The sequence below is a fragment of the Daktulosphaira vitifoliae genome, unplaced genomic scaffold (genome assembly GCF_025091365.1).
Source record: "Daktulosphaira vitifoliae isolate Bord-2020 unplaced genomic scaffold, ASM2509136v1 Scaffold_5, whole genome shotgun sequence".
NCBI lineage: Eukaryota > Metazoa > Arthropoda > Insecta > Hemiptera > Phylloxeridae > Daktulosphaira > Daktulosphaira vitifoliae.
This window is the reverse complement of record NW_026099576.1, coordinates 14,905,630-14,929,126: the sequence shown is the minus strand read 5'-3', so window position 1 is coordinate 14,929,126 and position 23,497 is coordinate 14,905,630. Positions and strand designations below refer to the sequence as shown.

The following is a 23,497-nucleotide window of genomic DNA, read 5'->3' as shown; positions in this document are numbered from 1 at the left end:
TGCCGTAAACAACAACGTTAGTCAAAAACCGAAATGTTGTCAACAACGTTAGTCAGAATCTAGATGTTGTAAACAACATTAGTCAAAAACCAGATGTCGTAAACAACATTAGTCAAAAACCAGATGTTATCAATTGTATAAAAGCAGAGTGTTATAAAGATAAGCCGCCAGTATAGTTGCAGCCACTGACTAGCAACTATCACTCTGGAGATGAATTGTACAATAAGTCCGAAACGTCAGAACTCATCTGTAAACATGGATACATCCTTAAGCACTTCAAGTAAAGTAATATAGTTATGAAGTTACAGTAAATTGTAAAAGATTAACTAATTATATGCTTAATTGTCATCTCAGATTTGAATATTATTATGTCTCAAATTCTGAGATATCGATTGCTGCCTTAGTAACTTCTCCTTTTCCTCCATCTATAAAGTACTCGACATTTATTCCAACGTCACTTCCCAAGGTTTTTAATATTTATTTGTTGTTATCCGGATTATTGTGTTTGATGTGACGACGCCGTCCACCAATATTTTTAGATTTATCTACTTCGTTATCTACTGCTCATATCTAAAAAAAATATATGATTCACATCATCTTTTTCAATATTTACACGATAAACACGCAATACTTGCTACACATTCGTATTTGTACAAGTAGGATCGAAGCAGCCATGTCCTGTTGGAAGCTGTGTTATGTGGTGGTTAATAACCTTTATATATAGTTTATCCACTGTCTCACGTGTGACGTAAGCCTTTTTGTTTACGCACTTTGCTTCATATGTGTATCTATTTACTCTTTTTGCCACTTGTCCCCGATCATGTTATTCCCTTCATGTTTTGCATCATCTACATTAGCTCTATAGAGTTGACTAGGTTCAAATCTTTCTCTTGTTATTATGTGAATCGGAGCTATACCAGATACTACATCAATAGTACTGTTTCAAATAAATTTACTATTCTCTATACTTTATTACATTGTGGACCTGATAAAATGTTTCTACGGGTCTGAAAGACTAATGCTGAATTTTCAAACTGACACGACATTCAGTATTTGGTTATTTACTACTGAAGTCAGTAATTTCCATTTAATTAGCCTTCCATGTTGTGCATTAGTCGTGAAAAAGATGTCGTTATCAATGCATTTGATTTAGCCCTTAAAATATGTTCCTTGCATCTTATATGTACTATTAAAAGGGTTTGCAAATTATCAATGAGACTGAGGATCTTCATTTTTAATATCAATAATAAGAACCAGATCTAGCACAATTAACAATGTATAATACTTTAATAGTATCTATTGCAGGCAGATTTATTTGAAAACCAATAGGTTTTCTGAAAACCCTAATAATTCCTTTCAGATGTACTTTAAGTCGCCGCTTGATCGCTCGTTGAAACGTATTTCAAACAGTTTTCATATTTGTAAAGGTCTGTAATGAGATAGAAATTTAAATCATAGATACTACAGCAATCTTAGAAATATGTATGTTGTTACTATTATGTAGTACAATTTTTTTTTTAAGAAAGAGAATAAGAGATCGTTCATACTATTGTACGTCCGGATTGACTTGTATTATTAATATTACTTTATTAATTATTTGATTAGATTCTGGTATTAGCGCAACTAGGATTTTTTTTATTTGAATATTATCAAATTCAAAAATGTATACTAGAATTTTCATTTAATTGTTTCAAGAGGAAACTTTTTAACTCGATTATTAACTAAGAATTATGAAAAATTTCAAAAATAGATAACTAAGAAGGAGGGCAATAAATTTCTTCTTAGTACTTGTCTTCTATATGCGAATGGTTGTTTAAATTTAAAAAAAATTACTATTTTTTCTTTGTAAAAATCACTAAATTTAGAAATATTGAGGATTATTATGAAAGTTGTTTATACTATAACGCTGTTAAGGTACGGAAACTAAGTTCCCTGATTTTATAATTTTTTTTTTAACACTCTTCTTATATGCGTTATACAAAATTGTTATATTTACATTAAGTTCAAGTTTGACATGATAATAAATCAGTGAATTATTTTTTAGACTGGGTGGACTTATTTAGTGATAATATGTGACTGTTAATTATCTTGTTTAATAATTTTTATGTCATATTTTAATGGTTCTGTAACCATATTTGATAAATTTAAATGTTTGGTAAATGTATTTACATTTTTTATATAATTTTTTTAATTAAATGTTTAACTACATATTTTGTATTAGATCTCAAAATATTTGCTTTGCACTTGTATTCATATATAAAACATTGTTAATGACTGTTTATAACTGGGAAATATTTATTAACATTGATTTTGTAAAAATGTAAAGCCTCGTCGTTCACAGTTTTTATATTAATGGTTCTATCTAAGACATTTTGTTAAACGCTGGTTGCTAGTTTTCTGTTACCATATCGTTCAACTACATCGAACAAACGCTATATTTTACCAAATAATAGTAAAAAAAAACTCTATCAGAATTGAACGTAGTCCAAAATCTCGATAAGTCATAAACATAAATTACAATTGAAAATGTCTCTAGCGTACTATACTGTCTAATATCTGGTAACATAAATAGTGTAAAATTGGGAAGCTAAGTTGATGGATAAAAACTTATTTATTATATATGATACGAAGATGTAGAGGATCAATATTAGTTGTATATTTAAAGTGAAAAGTAAAATACCTATATAATGTGAACAAAAAAATCATAAATCTAAAATTTAATCATTAATTGAAAAATATGTAAGGTGATTCTTTTAACGCTGACTACTCGATTTTTTTTAAAATAAATGTTATGTTAACATAACAATTAATTTTCATATCATAAAAATTTATTTTAGTTTATTTAGTTACTTATATTTCTTATCATAATTATTTTCAGCATAAATCATTCATCCTACATAAATTAGAAACATTAACGGTCATTATTTATTGTAATTTAATGTACAATAATTTAATCATTGTGTAAACAAGGAAAAAATTGTAAAATATTTCTTATAATTTCAAGAAATTTTAAGTAAAAAAGAAAAGTTTTAAGGTTTTACTATAAAGTATCTATTTTATACATTAATATTAAAAATAGTACTTTTGAAATTTCTTGTGGGGGTGAAAATTTATTTATTATTAATGCATATTGGGATATAAATATGAAATTCAATAATTACATTTTAGCTTCGAAACGAAGCGGAGAAGGTATTAATTTTACTATGATGTTTTTTTTTTTTTTTATGTTTGTTGCCACTTTTTCTCAGCTCTCACTGGACCGATTTCTTTCAAAAATACGTCAAAAGATCACAAATCGTATCTAGTTGGAGACANAATACGTCAAAAGATCACAAATCGTATCTAGTTGAAGACATTACCCTTAAAAATTGAAAAAAATTCCCTCGTTCCCCGCAAATGGGGGAAATATGCAAAAAAATTACAAATTTAAAAATCGCTAATTTTCGAAATTTTTTCACTTTTTTTTCTTAAAACTTCCATAACATTTGGAAAATCAACAAATCAACATAATTTTTTTTTATAATAAAACCTTAGATATTTCCCTTTCATTTAATATAATTTTTTTTAAATCTGACACTTAACCTGCTCATTGGGGGAGATCATCTTCTATGCGCAAATGGCTACCATATTCAAAAATATGCTATTTTATCAAATTTTTTTTTTTTAAATTAAACACTATCTACAGATTTGCATCGAAGCGTTTCTTATGATAGTGATTTTAATCACTGTCAGATATCATCTATACTGGACCCAACTATGTTACGACCCCACTGTGCTGGGTTTTTTTTTCTAAATACATTATAAGTACATCTTTCATTTGACATACTTTTTATTAAAATTGGACAATTTCCCCTAATATAGGGGGCGTTCAAAAATTGAAATATTGTATTAAAAATAGAACTTTTTTAACTTAACTTTTAAAAGTGTTCCGAAAATACTGCGTCTTTTAAACATATATCAAATTAAAGCTTATTTTATGTACTATAAAATGAAAAAAAAAAATTTGTCCCGACACCTTATCTTCTATGTGCAAATGGCAGTCAAAATTATAAAAAAAATGTAATATTTGCGATAAAAATCACCTTTTATAACGATGTTTTTTGTACTTAAAACTGCCATAACTTTTTCAAATATTAACTAATCAAAATAATATTTCTTTATATTGAAACCTTAGGTAATTTTCTTTCATTTGATATCATTTTTTTTTGAAAATCTAACACTTATTCTGCTCACAGGGGGGATTTAAAATAGCAACTTTTTTACAAAAACTAACTTTTTCAACTTAATTTTTGAAAATGTTCCGGAAATACTGCGTCCTTTAAACATATATCAAATTAAAGCTTATTTTATGTACTATAAAATGAAAAAAAAAAATTTGTCCCGACGACCTATCTACTATGTGGAAATTGCTGTCAAAATTAAAAAAACACTATTTTTGTGTTAAAATTTTCGATTTTCAATTTTTAATTTTCAACTTAAAAATGCTATAACTTTTCGAAAAATGCATGTATCAGCACAATTTTTTTTTTTCTAAATACATTATAAGTACATCTTCCATTTGACATACTTTTTATTAAAATTAGACAATTTCCCCTTATATAGGGGGGGTTCAAACTTTGAAACATTGTATAAAAAATAGAACTTTTTCAACTGAACTTTTGAAAATGTTCCGGAAATACTGCGTCCTTTAAACATATATCAAATTAAAGCTTATTTTATGTACTATAAAATGAAAAAAAAAAATTTGTCCCGACACTTTATCTTCTGCATGTAAACGGTTGCCGTAGTTAAAAAAACACTATTTTTGTGTTAAAATTTTCGATTTTCGATTTTTAATTTTCAACTTAAAAATGCTATAACTTTTCGAAAAATGCATGTATCAGCACAATTTTTTTTTTTCTAAATACATTATAAGTACATCTTCCATTTGACATACTTTTTATTAAAATTAGACAATTTCCCCTTATATAGGGGGGGTTCAAACTTTGAAACATTGTATAAAAAATAGAACTTTTTCAACTGAACTTTTGAAAATGTTCCGGAAATACTGCGTCCTTTAAACATATATCAAATTAAAGCTTTTTTTATGTACTATAAAATGAAAAAAAAAAATTTGTCCCGACACCTTATCTTCTATGTGCAAATGGCTGTCGAAATTATAAAAAAAATGTAATATTTGCGATAAAAATCACCTTTTATAACGATGTTTTTTGTACTTAAAACTGCCATAACTTTTTCAAATATTAACTAATCAAAATAATATTTCTTTATATTGAAACCTTAGGTAATTTTCTTTCATTTGATATCATTTTTTTTTGAAAATCTAACACTTATTCTGCTCACAGGGGGGATTTAAAATAGCAACTTTTTTACAAAAACTAACTTTTTCAACTTAATTTTTGAAAATGTTCCGGAAATACTGCGTCCTTTAAACATATATCAAATTAAAGCTTATTTTATTTTTTATAAAATGAAAAAAAAAAATTTGTCCCGATGACCTATCTTCTATGTGCTCATGGCTACCACATTCAAAAATATGCTATTTTTCTATTAAAATTTTAGGTTTTGTATTTTATTTTATTTTATTTTGAAATATCTTATTAGAAGAATATATTGACTTTCATGAATATTATATAATTTAATTGACATAGAATAAAGGTCATAAGACATGAGAAATTAAACTTATTAAATTTTTTTTACTTTTTTATTTTCATATTAAATTTAATAATTATAATTAGTATTTATTCATATATTATATTTTAAAATCAAAGAATTACTAATTAGGATATAATCAAAGAAATAAGAGTTGATGTTGCTTTTGGAATAATCCACCAATTTCTCTAAATGAAACATTATCTACAGATTTGCATCGAAGCGTTTCTTATGATATTGATTTTAATCACTGTCAAATATCATCTTTACTTGTCCCATCTATGCCTTATCTACACTGTGCCTCGACCCCACTTTGCTACCTTTTTTTAAATTTTGACAGCAATTTGCACATAGTAGATAGATTGTCGGGACAAATTTTTTTTTAGTGTAGTTTTGAAATGAAATCTGAATTTCGGTTTGAAATATAATCTTATAATGTAGTAGCACTATCGATTATTGATTGATGTAGTAATAATAAAAAATAAAGTCTCAAATCTTAAAGCATTGAACATCATTACTCTGTATATTGTAATTTGTTTTGAAATAATTAAAAAAATATCATGTATTCACGTATTTAGAGTATTCAGTAAGTAAGGAAACGGGTCAATTGTTACAAACAATGAGAACAATAGAAACCCGTTTCCTTACTTACTGAACACTTTATATGTATGTTATACGATTTTTATTTTTGAGCTCTTATGATTTTTTAACAAAACATAATCTCTAAACGTGAACATATTGTCAATAACTTGGTAAAATATTTTTTTATTGTGAGTATTACTATTTCAAATCACGTGCTATTCTGTTGCGAATTTCTTTGCTTTATTTTACTTCCTTTCGAAACATTTCTAGAATGATATCATATTGCAGGGGAAGTTCAGAACCAATCCCATTATTGTGGATGTTTATACGGTATACATAACATTCTATTGGTTATTGTATCACCACTAAGTTATGTTGATTGTGATATAATACATCATATATATGAATAAAATTTTTCAAAACTGCATGTTTACATGATACATCATATAATTTTTAAAGATAGGAAATCAAAAAATAATTCGTTACAATGATTTAAGAAATATATTTTAAGGTAATATAAAACAAATGAAGTATCTTTATGAAAATAATTGAAAACTACCGTCAATCAGTTATGCATTTCGTATGAGAGTTCCATTAGCATCATAATAGTAGTAAAAAGTGTCGTATTTAATGTCATTCAATGTAGAAGAAACTTATGAGATTATAGGATTTTTTAAACGAGTTGTGGAAATCTATCAACATGAAATAAACCCTTGTACAGGTTGGACCTGGTATGAAAATAGCAAACCTTATGCAGCGTGAATTCTCATAATTTTTTTTGGCTTTGCATTAATATCTATTATTAAAAAAAAAAAACAACTGAAACAAAAATAATTAAGTTTTGACACATAAGTGATTCAGAATAATTATAAACAGTTTAAATTTAAATTTAATTCTGATTTAAATGTCTAAATATTTAATTAATTCAATGAAAGATGATAGTTTATTATCAAATATTTATTTCTTAGTAGCATTTTAAATGTTAACACTTTTAAGCGTTTCTTTGATTTCAATTATAAAAATAAAATATTATTACTGATATACATGAATCGTTACTTTTTATTTTACTTTAAAATACTCTTAGGCTATTTTTGGATGTTGATAAAAGTATTAACTATTAAATAGAACTGTTTTTGGTTATACCACTTTGTATACTTAATGTAAATTTTATTTACAGTATGGCGTATAATGTGTATAGTGTTTATAATTTTAATCTTTACCACTTTTTAATATATAACAGTTTTATTTATGTCTGAACACGGTTAAGCATTTTTTATTATGTTCTTTTAAAATTTGAACAAGCAAAAATTGTTAGTTAAAAACAGGTTAATTAATTATTTTTTGAATGTAAGTAATTCTATAGTTTATTATGTTGGAATCAGTTAACATGATAAAAAAAAATCTATTTACTAAGTTTCTAATTTCATTATGAGGCAACACCCAGTAATATTTACTTTAACTAAACAAGTTACACCTTCAAAATTTTCAAAGAATATTCATTATTTAAATTTTATAAAAATTAATTTAAAATAAATAAGCTTAATTTCATAAAAAATAGCCTTTGGAAGTCCTTAAAAACGACAATTTTTTTGTATTTACCGTTGCATAAAACCCATTCTTAGTATCCGTTCTAATATTAATAATTTTCCTTTATATACACATGGATGTAAATAAATAATATTTCTAGTTTCACTCGAGTATATGGTTATAGTTTCCAATTTGTCTACTGTAAAAAGTATAACGACAGAAATGTTATAGTTCTCTTGGGACTGCTAGCACGACGTAAATAATGTTCTTACTTGTAACACTAGGAAAGCTACGTATCAAATTATAATGCTTTAGGCGGATGCGAGTTTTGAGATAACAAGGAAAATGAAGTGAATTAAGTTTCCGCTGTCAAGAATGTTTAATGTTACTATGACCACGTAAACCACACAGTGTTATAGAACAGTAGCTTTTAAACTATTATTTATTTATAGTCGATTTTCTATATCTTGTTAATAATTTAAGTTAATTCTAATCAAAAATAAGCGTTCATATTTATTATTTATTTAGGTAAAAATTATGAATCAATTTTATTATATAAAATTAAAATTTTTTTATTTTAACTTTTATATTTAAAACATAGACATGAAAATATGACTTTATTCGAAAGTTTTTTTGGTAAATTTCACTTATAAATTACTAGGGAGAATTTGAGTAAGTAAGGTTATTTTTAGTATTTTTAGCTTCGATGCGAAGCTAATAAGGTATTTGTTTTACTATGTGTTATTTTTTTTTTGTCTGTTACCACTTTTTCTCAGCTCTCACCGAACGGATTTCTTTCAACGATACGTCAAAAGATCACAAATCGTATCTAGTCGAATACATTACCCTCAAAAATTGAAAAAATTTCCCTCGTTCCTCGTAAATGAGGGAAAGTTCCAAAAAATTACAAATTTATAAAACGCTAATTTTCGAAATGTTTTCAATTTTTTTTACTTAAAACTGCCATAANGCTATAACTTTTTGAAAAATGTATGAATCATTACAATTTTTTTATGAGAAGTAGTATTTATATAGATCTTTCATTCGACATACTGTTTTTTTAAATCGGACCATTTCCCTAAATACAGGGGGGATTCAAAACATAAAAATGGGATTTAAAATGACAACTTTTTCAACTTAACTTTTGAAAATGTTCCGGAAGGTCTGACACTTTTATATTTATCTTAAATTAAAGCTAATGTAATTTACTTTATCATGGAAAAAAAAATTTCGGACTTTATTTTGTCTTCACTGTGAAAATGGCTATCGAATGCTATTTTAGTGTGAAAATTCTCGATTTTAGTTTTTTAAATTTTTAACTTTATAATGCTATAACTTATTAAAAAGTGTATGGATGAACACAATTTTTTTATGAGAAATAATATTTTTTAATAATCCCTTTTTCATTCGACATACTTTATCTTGATCAGGATATTAATAAGGANTACATACTTTGTCTTAATCAGGATATTAATAAGGAACTAGCAGTTCATGAAGCTTTTGGAATAATCCACCAATTTTTTAAAATTAAACACTATCTAAAGATTTGCATTGAAGCGTTTTTTTTTATAGTGATTTTAATCACTGTCAGATATCATTATACTTGATCCAACTATGCTACGTCATCACTGTCCCACGACCTCCCTGAGCTGGATTTTCAATTTAGGTATTGTAAATTTACCAAGACAAAATAATTTATAAGTACGGAAGTTTTATGGATATTATTGATTTATGATATTTATCTATGTATTTTTGTTTTATATTAAACAGATGATTTTTATTTAATATTAATACATGAAAATGAAAAAAAAATGTTTTTCATTTTCAAGTGTAATACATTTTAAAATTCAAATAAAAATTAGTTAAGTATTTCAGATAATATGTAATATTAAGTATAACAATATATTTTTGCCCATCTTGTAACAATAAACTAAAAATTTTAATTTATTATTTATACCAATTTTTAATCTTCATTTCATATTTTAGTAACATAATTAAATCTTGAAATGAAGATATAAAATAATATATGTATATATTAGATATATTATGGCACTTAATTTTACTAGAATTGTAGGAACAAAAAATTCCTGATATTCTAACATAATGTCAAGATGAAGAATTATGAACACTAACTTTTTCACCTCTTTTCTAAATTTTAATGAAAAATAAAAATTATTGGGTTTGTAACTTATAGTAAATATTTAACATGGTAATAGTATTAACATTTAAGTATTTGAGAAAACCTTTGTAAATTAATTTTTTTAGATATTTCATATTAATTTTGTTTTCATAAAATACTTACCAAGACTGAAGTTTTGTAGAGTATTCAGTAAGTAAGGAAACAGTTTTATATTTTTCTCTTTTTTTATAACAATTGACCTGTTTCCTTAACTTTTGAATACTCTATATATTTTTGTACCATTTTTAAAATTTTTTCTTATTTTTGTTACGTTTATTGGCAATTCATAAATTTTATGTTTTCTTTTAAGTTAAAGGTTTTGTTTAAATAATATGATATCCAGTGACGGACTAACCATCTTAGAGTATCTACTTTTAAGAAACCTCTTCTTCAGAGAGGTTGCAATGGACTATAATGGGCTATATAGCCTTACAAATGTAAAAAGAAATGTTCAAATAATGTAGTAGGGTTTTTGTTTGATGTAATCTGATAGATTCTATTAAATGTTGGGTAAATATTATGAAAGCTTTATATAATAAAACTATACGATTTGAGTGAGATTATGGCATGGTGGAGTTCATTTTTTTATCTGTATAAAACAAGTACCACAATATTATTTGAAAGAACTCCAGTAAAGTGATGATGATATACTTTTATCTTATATGAGGTGAAACAAAATAGAATCCTGATATTCTATGGAAAAATAAATTAGATTGTTATAAAGAGAAAATTGTTTATATTTCTTATACATATCGTTAAAAGTTTGTAAATTTAGTTTGGTTGTACTCATAAAATGTTTTCTTAGCAAATCGAATTGTAAGATTCAGGCAAAAATTATTAACTAATGAATAATTGTTCTTGAAATTTATTAGATATTTTTCTGAAAAGTTTTTACGTATTAACTAGTAAAAGTATTACTAGTTAATACGTACCAAAAAATGTATAGTAGTCAAAAATTATAGTCATAATAAAGTAATAAAAATCTAATTGAATTAATTTCAATTACATAATATGCAGAGCAATCGATTAAGACAGAGACTCACATTTTTAGAAACGTGTTTTCATTTACGGCTAGCCAGCAATTTCTCTAAAAATAATTTTCTTAACATAATTATAATTTAAAAAAATATCAAATAACAATTTTCTATTAATCATTTGTTTTTTAATATACAGTAGTTGTAATATCTTCATGAAGTCACCAAAAAAAAAAAAATTATTTAACGGCATATTATTGTAGTTTTGTTTGAATCATACAATATATGTCTTTACAAAAATTGAAAATATTCAAAAGTATCTGAGAATATGAGTGTATTATCATAAATTGATCACTCTGTACATACCTACATGTACTTTGAAATTAATTTAATTCGATTATGATGTTATATAATATTGCTATTGTGAATGATTACTTTTAATTATTTTACTTTAATAAAATTCTAAATTTTCGAATTATAACTCTTGAAATAAATTAAGTAAAATATAATTCATTTATCATAAATTAAACGAATGAAAACGAGCAAAATATGTTATTTTAGAGTTTTGAATATTTGAAAATTGTAGAGTTATTATTCAAACATTATTCAATTATTTAAATTAGTTAACGAAAAAGTTTTTAAGGGGCTGAATGTTTTGCTTTTCGTTTTATGCGCATAATCAAATATATTAGGGACATAGAATTACTTTAAATACAAGCTAAAAATATGCAGATTATACGGCATTAATTACTAATACCAATAAAACCTATGGAATGCAAATCCATTTAATAAACTGAAAGGCTTATAATTTTTGTATCATGAATTTAATTTGCAATAGTAATAACGAAACAAATCATAACTACATATTTTAATAAATGTTTTCTTACACTTCACAGATGAGCGTTAATATTACACGAGTTGAGATGAAATTTAACGAAAGATAGCTTTAAGAACGTTTTGTTAAACTAGGGTGTTTGATATTGAGTGACTATAATAAGTAAAACCTTTAAATCTTATTAACTAAAATCAGTGCATTTGACTCTGTGTGTGGAAGTTATGATTCCATATCAATTAATAATAATTAAGAAAGAAAATATATTTTTTCATAACTATATTGTCTGTTGGAATTTACAAATTATATGGAAAATGAAGAAAAATTTAAATATAAATTGACTAGTTACTAATGCTACGTGGAGTGCACTTAAAGTCATATCGAAGACGTGACTTATATTAATATATCATTCAAAATTATTGAGAATCTTGAATTCTAGGTTAATGTATTTGTAGTATAGTCAATAGTGATTGCAAAAAAGTTATAATATGAATGTATTAGGTCAAATAATTTTTTACTTTATTCTTTAAAAAGAAACTCAGTATTTTTAAAATTACATTTTTTGAAATAGTTTACAGAGAAAATAATTTTTAACATTTGTGTAAAAAATGTTTAAATATTTAAATAAAAATGTATGTCTTAGATAGTTTTAAAGTTTTATTTATTAAAACAATGGTTTTTTTCACATTTCATAATTAATTTTAAAATGTATATTGTTATTAAGTTTAATTTTACTATTTTCAAATAGTTGTTTTCATGATATCTTAATATTCATATTGAATATAATTTGTATATTTTCTGAACAAAGTTATCTCACTATTTGAAACAATATTGTGATAATAAATAACGGGTTTTTTATAGACTAATGTCATGAAATGTGGTAATTTTTTTTAAGTCGTATATAAGTTTCAGTAAAACTGTAGACAATGTCTTGTCTACTACTATTGTTTTCGGATCTCAAATAAAATATAACTATTATTATTGCAAATGGGCTATAAAAATGTAGTAATTTTTATTATTTATGCGTCTAAGATTAGGATTATTTATTTTTTATTTAAAGTAAATAATTTACAATAGAAGTTGCAACATAGAGAATTTATAAAACAATATGCCACTTTATAATTTACCCAACATATAATGAATATAATTATTAATACATATATGTAATGAGTTATTAAAATTGTAATATTATTATATTTTATAATAATAATAATAGTGACTACACTATTACTTATATAGGGTGTTTAGTAAGTAAGAAAAAAGGTTTATGTTGTTTTCCTTGCTTGTAAAAATTGAACTGTTTCTTTACATTTTAAACACTCTTTACATGAGCTGAATATTCTTATTAAAGAAAAACGTGTTGATGTTAAATTTAGGATTCAATGGGTACAATAATAATTTACAGTTTAATTTTTTAATTCCAAATATATTATTCAAATGCATACTAAATTCAATACACTCGGTTACTATTGAAATCATTGCGTGTTAATCGTAATGTTAATTAGCGCCCTGTAAAAACACCTTTGGGGGTGGTTCAAAGTAAAAAATCATGAAATGCTCAAGTCTTTCAGGATATAGGTGTTATATTATTATTGTACATGAATATATATGCAATTTTATCGGCTCCATTTTCTACGTTAGAGAAGGGATAGATTTAATTGTAATGATTAAACTCTCTTAGTACTATTTTTTTTTTGTTAGAATGTACATTACATTTTTTCTTTATTTTAATAGTGATAAAAGAGCAACACCTTGAGCTATCTCGAAATAAATTAATCGCTATATAGAAGTTCAATTACAGAAAAAAAATGATCAACTATTGTGGAATAAAAAAGACATGACAAACGAAATCAGTTTTATATAAATTGTATCCAATTTCTATACTAACCAGACTATTTCAACTGTCAATGTTAAATGCGAGTGCATGTGAATGAGAAATATAACAATCGTTCTATAAATTATTATTGTTCCGGATGATTGTAATTTTAATTTTGTAGTTATACGATTTATAAGCGTTTTGCTCACTAATAACACTGGTCAGCAAAATTATGCTTTTTTTAATCGCCAAAGACAAAAATATACTTTTTTAAACAATATTTTTGTGGTGATATCAATACTACAATAAAATTTTTTCATTACCTCTAATTTTTAAGATAATTACTAATTATCAAAAAACCATTAAAAAAACATATAGTAGTTTTATTATCCAGTATTATTATAAATATAACAATTGGTATTTTTGAAGACTGGGTAAAGAAAGAATACAAAGAACAAGACAATATAAATTAGCTTATTATTATAACAAATTTATGATTAGGCCAAAATGTTTTTCAGTTTCGAAATAAAGTTTATGAACAAATTAAGGCACAACAATGGGAAATCCGCTATCGCTATTTTTTTAGTAAAACTTTTCATGAGTTGAATCGAAACAAATTGAAAAATTAATTATGGTGTTTTTCTGATAATTTAGGTGTAAAGATCATATTTTCGCAATAATAATCAAATGTTTTAATATGGAGGTATTTATATAAGTTTAAAATTTTTTTTACCCAATAATTAAATTTATTTACGAATTGGAAGTGGAGGAAAAAATAATTTTTTTTGGATTTATTAATTACAAAATTAGGAATGGATTAAATTTTTAAAATTTATCGGAAAACAAACACACATCAGGTACAATTCGAATCTCAGCTAGCAATACAAAATGGTAGCTTTTAATAGTATAGTTTGCAGATAACTTAATATTCCAATGAATAAAATAGATTCCGATTAAGGGGCTATAAATGAAATTGCTAAATTTAATGGGTTGACAAAAACGTTAATTCAAAATTAGTCTGAACACAAAAGTGGAATAAAGAAAGAAGGGTAGCCAGCAAACTCATTAGCTTAGGGAGCAAAAAGTAATTAAGTCGCCCATTTTATATTATTTGAATATTTCGAATTTGCTAGCTAGAATTTTTAAGAATCATCTAAGTGTAATAATTTAAGAGATTTATTTGGTAACTATAAGATAGAAGAAGAAAGGGGAAATTAGCTCTTTATAAAATACAATGTGAAATTTGTAATAAATGTTATGTAGGACAAGCAATAAAACATAGGCGTTTATAGAACATTCAAGACACATTAAAAATCAAGAAGTTCAAAATTCTCTTGTGGCTGAACATTATTGTCACCTTAATCCTCCATTAAAACTAATTAAAAATCTAAATAATTACAAATAACTTAATATAAGGGAGACAATATTAAAAAATAAGAATAATTAATTGGGATCTTGGCTCATTGGAAAATTCTTTATTAAACTTGCAATTTAGCAAAATGTGATAATCGACTAGATGATAACATCACTTAGTGGTAACGTCTCCAGGTGATAAATAGGGGTATATAAGGAAGTATTTTTCAGTCAGAATTTCGGTATGTGTTCAGCGTTTATAATGGTAAAATTATTTCCAAAGTACGTAACCGTGATTTTTTAGTAATTTTTAAGGCTTTTTGAATTAAATGTTTTTTAGTTTTAAATCAAACTTTAAATATACTTTTAAATTTTCAACATTTCTTACAAGTTCACTATAACTAGTAATTATATATGTTTTAGATCATACATATTTTATACAATATCATACATAAATATTTTTTTTTAAATCTTCATAAAATTTCCTATTTAATTATATTAATTTTCAATTTAAAATTTGAGCTAGGAAAATTGATTATTGTCAACATATTAAAAATCAGAATAAATGACAAAAATATAATTGCAGGTGTGAAATTGGCACAACGTATTGTTTTAGAGAAGTATAATATAAAAAATGTTTATTTAAACACTCAAGAAAATATCGTCGAAATTTGGAAAAACGTATTTTAAAGTGATACTTGCGAATTAGATCATATTGTAGTTATTAGTTATGTGTTAAGTTGATAATTTCCAACATTTTTACTATCCAAGATATCTCATCTTGGCTAGTAAAAAATATAAAAAGAGATATAATTGGAAAATTTTATACAAAATAATTTTTTATGACAGAATATTTAAAATTGTGTAATATTTAATATTTAAACTTGAAAAAATTGGGAAACACAATTTCATAATGCATCTTATGTATAAAAAAAATTAAGTCCAATATCTAATTATTGTATGTAGTTGGCATGTTTTTTATAGTGATGCCTTTTGCTTATTAAGCTGAAAAATACATTAGCTTTTACAAATTTCATGCGTTTTACAATAGTAAATATAAAACATGTCCGTATATTTTTATAGAGTTATAAGACTATTATACTATTTCAAAGAGTACTTATCATTATTTTAGTTTTTAAAGCTATAAATGATTTAATTCACATTTTTTTTTAGGAAAATTTTTATTATATGTATTTGTTTTACATAATTTGCTTTAACATTCTTTCAGCTTATTACCTACAGTTAATAAACAGGTTAATTGACTGACAATTTTTTGTCAAGAGGATACATAGTGTAATAATTTATTATTATACTAATAAAAATTCTCTTAATGAGGTATTCAATAGGTTATATAATCATTTGTATAGTTAGGTATAATTGTTCTCGTTTACTTTGTAACTAACTCTGAGCATTCGCAATGTTAAACTTTTATTTTTTAAATTTTTTAGCCTTAGTAAGAAAATTTTTTATTTACATCGCGCGTTAATTACAGTTTAAACTTTTTTTTATCATAGTTTTCTTTTATATTTAATCAAAATCAATTTTTTTATGGTATTACTGGATAAAGTATAATTTAGAAAACTTCAAAGATTTGTAGCGGTAATTTTAGCCGCAATATTTGCACTTTCAAGTTTTGTAATAAAATGATTTTGTCGACATAGAGGTATTTCAAAAAAAGTAGCTAATGGAATGGGTTACCCGGAGATTTCCTTTGAGAGTTCATACCCCGAAGCTAAACTCAAAGTTTAGAATTGTAATACGAAACATAGATTTTTCCATAGAGTGTAAATGAAACAGAACACATATAATTACTCTCGTAAAGAATTCTTATGAAAGATTATTTTTTCTTGTATAAACATCCCACTGCTAGTTTACTTTATATTTAAATTATGACGCTTTTGAATTTTGAACAATTTTGACTGAAAATTAAAAATACCTTAATAATGAAACCAATGTTAATTAATTCTTTAAATTGTATTCGCGATATATTTTAAAAAGTTTAATTAAAAAATAATAATAATAATAATTTTATTTCATTACGTGACAATAAATATAACGATGCAATTAGTATTAAATTACCGAATAACACTGTTGCGTGATAGATAATATTATAATACCGAATTTGATTTGCATGGTTCTATAAGAACTTTGTTCTACAAGTAATAAAAGTATTACTTGAATAATGGCATGTTTCGATCAATAATAATTAAATATCAATGAACCCAAATAGGTGCTTTGGTTCTAAACGGGATCTGACTAAATTTTTTGAAATCGTCTTATAAATATTTATACAGAAATTAGTATACTTTAAATTGTACTTGAAATTTTTACTAAATGTTAAAAAAAAAAAAAAAATAAATATTTGTTTAAGTTTAATTTTTGCGTAAAATACAATTAATTTACGAAAAACTACATTAAAATAATGCATTGCTAAAAAACACATGACTATTAAATGTAGTGATAAACTTAATCGTCTGTTAAAACGAACACGTCATAATTATTTTTCTACCATTAAAATCATGTGCTGAATGAGTATTAAATTAGAAAAAATGTGAATATGTAATTTTACTATATTTGATGATATGATTTTGTTTAGGTAATGTGCCTGGCCAAATTATTGTGATGATATGATGTATTTTACAAAATTAGTCAAGCGCAACAATTTTATTATAGCATTAAATATAAAGTTCCCAAGTGAGTTTGTTTGGTAATGACTGCACGATTGGTGTGCAACGTCTGATTCGTTGGTAAACAATTAATTGCGAATTGGATTAATTGTATGGAATAGCAAACATTTTACCAAAATGAATACTATGCAAAGTACTGGAGGTGGTGGTGCTGGAGGTGGTAAAGATAGAGGATTAGAAGTAAGTGCTATAAAAGAAAAATATACTTTTCATCTTCTCGTACAAAAATTCTTGAGTGAACATCAAAAAAAAAAAATACACTCGCACTAAAAGTATGTTCAAAATAAGTTTATTTACTTTTCCCGAATCGTTAAAATACAATTACATTCCTTTGTTACTATTTTCTTTCTTTAAATTACTTATATTAATGGGAATGTGTCTTATAAATAAAAAGTATCTACACATATTTTAAATTTGTGCATTTATTCTGTTTACTTTGATGAAATACACATAACAATTACAGTAAAGTAAAATAATATATTTTGTTTTTAACTTCTAATTAAAATTTAAATAAATATATCAAGGAAGCTTATGTTTTTAATTATAAACTTGTGTCGCTCAAAGTAATTTTTAAAAATGTGACACTTAAAATAAGGATTACCCAATGTAAATTAAAAACATGCAAGCCAAACTTATATAATGTTCAGTAAGTAACGAAACGGGTTTTTATTTTTCTTACTGTTTATAACAATTGACCTATTTCCATATATATATATTTATCTTTTTTTCAAAAATGTATGGGTAAATTTTAGCAATTTTTCTGGACAGACAAAAGACAAAGACAAATTTCAAATTTATTTAATAAAATTTAAACGAAGTTTTTCGATATATAACAAAAAACACTTATTTTTTTTTCTCTGTAAATAAAAGATAAAGAATCCCAAAAACATATTTTTTATCAGTTTTTAGATATAAGCCATATATATATAATAAATTAATCAGGGTTGTTACGTTTTTAACACGTAGTGTTAAACCAAAAATTTCAAAATTTACTTATAGGCCTTTTTAGTGACATTTTAACGATTTTAACTGTTTATGTGATAAGTAGGTTAAAGTGATATTTATTTATTTTATTAAAAAAAAGGTATGTTTACAATTTGCTAAAAGAACATTAATTATTGTTTTCCGAGTTCGTCATACAAAAAAATAAAAATATTCTTATAAAAACAATCATATTATTTTTCATGTATTGTGTACTACGCGATAATGCAAGTATTATTGATAGACATTTAATTTTGACCTTAATTCCATTTTCTCGGTGATGCCATCTGGTTCAGGCCTGAATATGTTTGACTTTATGCATATTCTAAGTTTTCTAACGTGGTTCATTAATATGACCATTGATACATCTTGAAATTAATATAGTTTCGTTAGTTAATATTGGAGATGCGTTATCACCAAACCATAACCTATCACTCCTTGTTTTTCACTTATGTTCCATGATAATACCGAATCAGTGTCGACATTGTAAACGAAACCGTGTGATTCAGCCGATGTGTGTATACAATATTATTATAAGGTCGTTTATACTGTACAAGTGTATCATTACAGTCTTTAAAAAAACAAGTTTTTTACAACCTTGATATTGATATAATATATTAAGTAATGTTATAAAATTAGTTCAATTTGAACATTTTAATAGTTTTTTGTGTAAAGTAATCAAAATGACACTCGTGTGACAATGTGCCGATTTATGAATTTTCAATTAAAAATTTGCTAAATTTTTAGTGTTTAAAGAAAGTATTTTCTGACTGGCTTGTGCATTCTTCTTAAACAATTGTAATCTACTGATTTTTATTTTCAACTCTAACGTTTTTCAATTTCGACTTATGTTGTTATTTCCGGTATTATACGTGGAGATGTTGGATTTCTTAGAGGAAATACGGTCTTTGAGTATCATTTACTTCTAATAAATATAGTAAAGCTTTTATCGTTTTTTTCTTATATTTATATTCTTCCATAAGAGTAATTTTGTTTTTGAATTTGTGAATAACATACTAACATCAAGTACTGTCAACTTGGGACGTTGGTTTAACTCGGGAAAGTTAAATATTTGAAAGTTTATATCACTTAATTTTCGTGAAAAAATATTCTGTGTATCTAAATATACTTGTAAATATTTTATTAGTGCTGTAATAGATATTTAACTGTCCCAAGTTGGTTCATTTGACTGTCATATTTATTTTAAATTAGTTAACATTAATCGAAATGGTATTATTTGGAATATCATATATTTTTTAGGAAAATTTTTCTGGTAAAATATTAACTATTCTCAAAATAAAAATGGATGTATAAACCAATTTCTTCAATGAAATTAAATTTTGATTATGAATTTAAAAATTTCAACCGCACTATAAAATTATTATAATCTTAGCCAAAATGATTTTCATATTTCCAATACTTCAAAATATCACCAATTTATTATTATTCAAAACTATTGTGTAGTTTTCTTTTAATATTTATAGTGCTAGCCTATGTATATGATAATTTAACAGTGTAATTATAAGATTATAAATATCTGTTGCCTGATAAATATTCTCAAACTTGGACATTTCTCTTAAATCGCATCACATCAGATACCATGATTTTATTTGAAGTTGATTAACTCTTTTATTCTTCATTTGAAATGATTAATTCTGACAAAATCATATAATGTTGACATAAAAAAATTACTCAAGTTAAATGTCAAAAAAATATAATTTTAAATCTTTTATGTATCATTAAATTTTATTCTGGCAACACAGCAAGAATTATGCTATCGAATATATTACAAAGACACAGAAATTATAAAATAAATAATTGTAACTCAGCAATAATTCTATTGTTAAAAATAATCTATTTTAGTATAAGAAAATGACTTGTATATTCCTATATTTGAATTTTAAAATAGTATAACAATAAATAATATTCAAACACGCAATATAAATATAATGGCTTGCCTAATATACATTAAGTATTTCATATAACTGTTATGTTAAAATATTTTATACCCCTCCATTTAAAAAATAAACTAATGCTACAATTTTTTTATTGTTGAATTAAATTAAAGTAAAACATAAAAATACATATTGATCGATTTTGTGTAAGACACTCGTTTTCTCAGAACTATTGAAATATTAAAACTTTTGCGAGGGGATTAATATGATTCAGAAAATTCTACAATAATATGTAATTAAATTATTTGTTTTCTTCCCTTAGAGGATGAAAACCTTAACTTTAATATTATTAAATGGAACTCCTTTTTTAATTTTATATGATTTTTTTTTTTTTATAGAAATATACAATCTGTACAATGAGCACAATAAGCATATATGATATATATGAGTAGAATAATTTACATGAATACAATTTCATATGCTAGAAAAAAAAATATGATCAATTTTGTTGTAATAATTATTTTTATCAAATCAAATGTTCATGTGTTCAACATATTAAAGTTTGATATAAATAAATTTGCTTTTTATTTATCATTGTTAAAAATAAAAGAAGTCTTCATTTTACATTTTGTTATATAAATTTAATTTTATTAACCAAAATAGAATTTAACTACAGAAATCTTATCTGAAATAACGTATATCTATTAATAGTCTCATATTCATATATTCAACGAATGTTTACTATCTTATATTTTCAATCACCGGCGTGGTAAATTTTTATTGATAAAACATTGGAAATAATGTACGAGCTATTAAAACAGATGTTTGCTACCTTCGGTATTAAAAAACAAATTAATGATGAATTTTTACTTTCATCCAAACTTATAAATAATCTTAAACGCTAAAGGTTGATCAGATAAAATAATTATTAGAAGAGAATTGATTGTAATTTTTGTTTTCTTTCATATTATCAAGTTAAAATAGGATTTTTCGTCTTAATTTATCAAATAGCTTAGAAAATCTTGGCATTTAATTAAACCCATATTTCAAATGTATCAGCCGTTTAAATACATTTGCCAGTTCGTTATTTTAGAAGAACGAATCATCGTGATATCGATTTTACCTCCATAATGTGAACATATTAAGTTTAATTTAAACTATATTATTTGTCAGTAATGTCTATTTCAATATTTAAACTCAAGGTTAATTTTGGATCGACGAACGTTAAATATTTGACGTGATTCATTACGCATCAGTAATATAACATAGATAACAAATAATTAACTATATTTTTAACATGCACCCTTAAATAATAATTTTTATAAGCTTAACATTTTATTTGTTTAACACCCATTGCTACCGATGCTTCTAAAACAATTTTTTGGGTGTGACTTTGTCATTATGTCAGCTCTCTGATTATCTGTTTCTATGAACTCTATCGGTTTTTATTAACCGAAATGTTGATTAATTGTCTATGTATAATCTAGGTTGAATTTATTCATCAATAGTTATGCTGCAAATAAATTTTATTAGTCTAATTATAACTTTTACTGTCTCATTTTCTAGTTGAGTTGGTAAAGAAAGTATTAAAAAAGATTTATTAAAATATCTTAGTGTGAAATAAAGCAAAGCGTGTAAATTTAATAGGAGTACAGTAAACAATCGCATAATGTAAAATTTGTATGATACAAATACGAGGGCCTTGTTCGTTTAACAACGTATTTATAAAACGACAAAAATGTTTTGTTGATAGAAATAAAATATGGATAAGTATTAAAAATATACGTTACTAGGAGTGAAATAAGACGTGGTCCACGTTGTAGGATAAAAAAAAAAAAGAGTTGATAGTATTACAATAGAAAAGGAAAACTTGTTATTTACGTTGGCAGTCTGTGTAATAACATGCTGAAAAACAGACCCAATTCAAAATAATAACTTGAGTTTGGTAAACTTTTATTACTTCTTTGGGATATTGTTATTCAACCCAACTGTACTTAGTATCTCAAGCAACTAAAATGTTCTTCCCCCAAGCTTCAAAAGATATGGACGCTGTCATGTTAAAAACCAGTGAACAAGCAATTTTCAAGTGTACTTGCTAGGAAGAGCTGAGGGAGTGAACATAAAACCTTCACAGACTCTTTTTGACCCATATAGCAATAATTCATAAAAGTCACGAAATCATTTTTATTACTGGAAAACAGTTTAAATGTTTACTTCAAAAAAGATAATAGTTATCCATATGACACGTAAAAATAACATATCTACTTTAATTTACGTGGGCTCGTATGTGTTACAGATAAATTTAAAGAGATACACTTAGAAAAAAAAGTTACCCTTCCCACAATAGCTTTGGAAAGGTATCATCTGATAACACTAAACAAAATATACAAACTAGTATTTTGTAATTGTTAAATGGCTTTATTTGTTTAATAGGAAAATATTAGCCAGTCCAAATTGGAAAGCTAAAAATAAAAAAAAACATTATGAAAAATGTTATCTACGTTTTGTGATGCAAATGCACTATAAAATAATTTTGAAATATTAATTTTTATTCTAACATTTTTTTTTATTAAGTTTTTATAAACCGCAACTTACTGTGAACATAAGTTCTCAATTTTTTGTAAAATCACTTTATAACAATGATATAATTTTCATTATTTCAATAATTTAATAGTTATTAGGATTTTTCAGTCAAAGAAAAACAACTTTTTTTTTTTTTTATAGTAATTGATTTTAAATTGATATTGGATATCGAAGTGCAATAAAAAAAAGTGGGCTGTAAAATAGTATAACAAGGTACAATGTTTAAATATGTAAAATAAAACTATCCTCTCTACGAATAAAATTGATGATATACTATGATAAATGTAAGATATACTATGAATTCTGTGAAATAGTAATGGTAAAAATATATTTCCATGTGCGAAAAAATACTAAAACTTTTATGTTGCGATTTTATGAGAAAAGTTATTTTTGAGAGTAATAAATATTTTTCGTCTCTCAATGAAGTTGTTAAATT

General features: G+C 24.6%; 1 protein-coding gene across 3 annotated transcripts in view; it reads left to right on the top strand.

Annotated features, from left to right (window-relative positions):
• The window catches only part of LOC126907442 (prolyl endopeptidase FAP-like), a 117,569-nt gene that overhangs the window by 25,102 nt on the left and 68,970 nt on the right, over positions 1–23,497 (top strand). For 2 of the 3 annotated variants that reach the window (XM_050688727.1, XM_050688726.1), the window contains exon 2: positions 17,512–17,782. The exons of the other annotated variant lie outside the window; for it this stretch is intronic. In XM_050688727.1, the coding sequence (XP_050544684.1) occupies positions 17,720–17,782 (63 nt within the window). In that variant the 5' untranslated portion in view covers positions 17,512–17,719. The remainder of the gene's footprint in view (positions 1–17,511; positions 17,783–23,497) is intronic. 3 annotated transcript variants of the gene reach the window in all.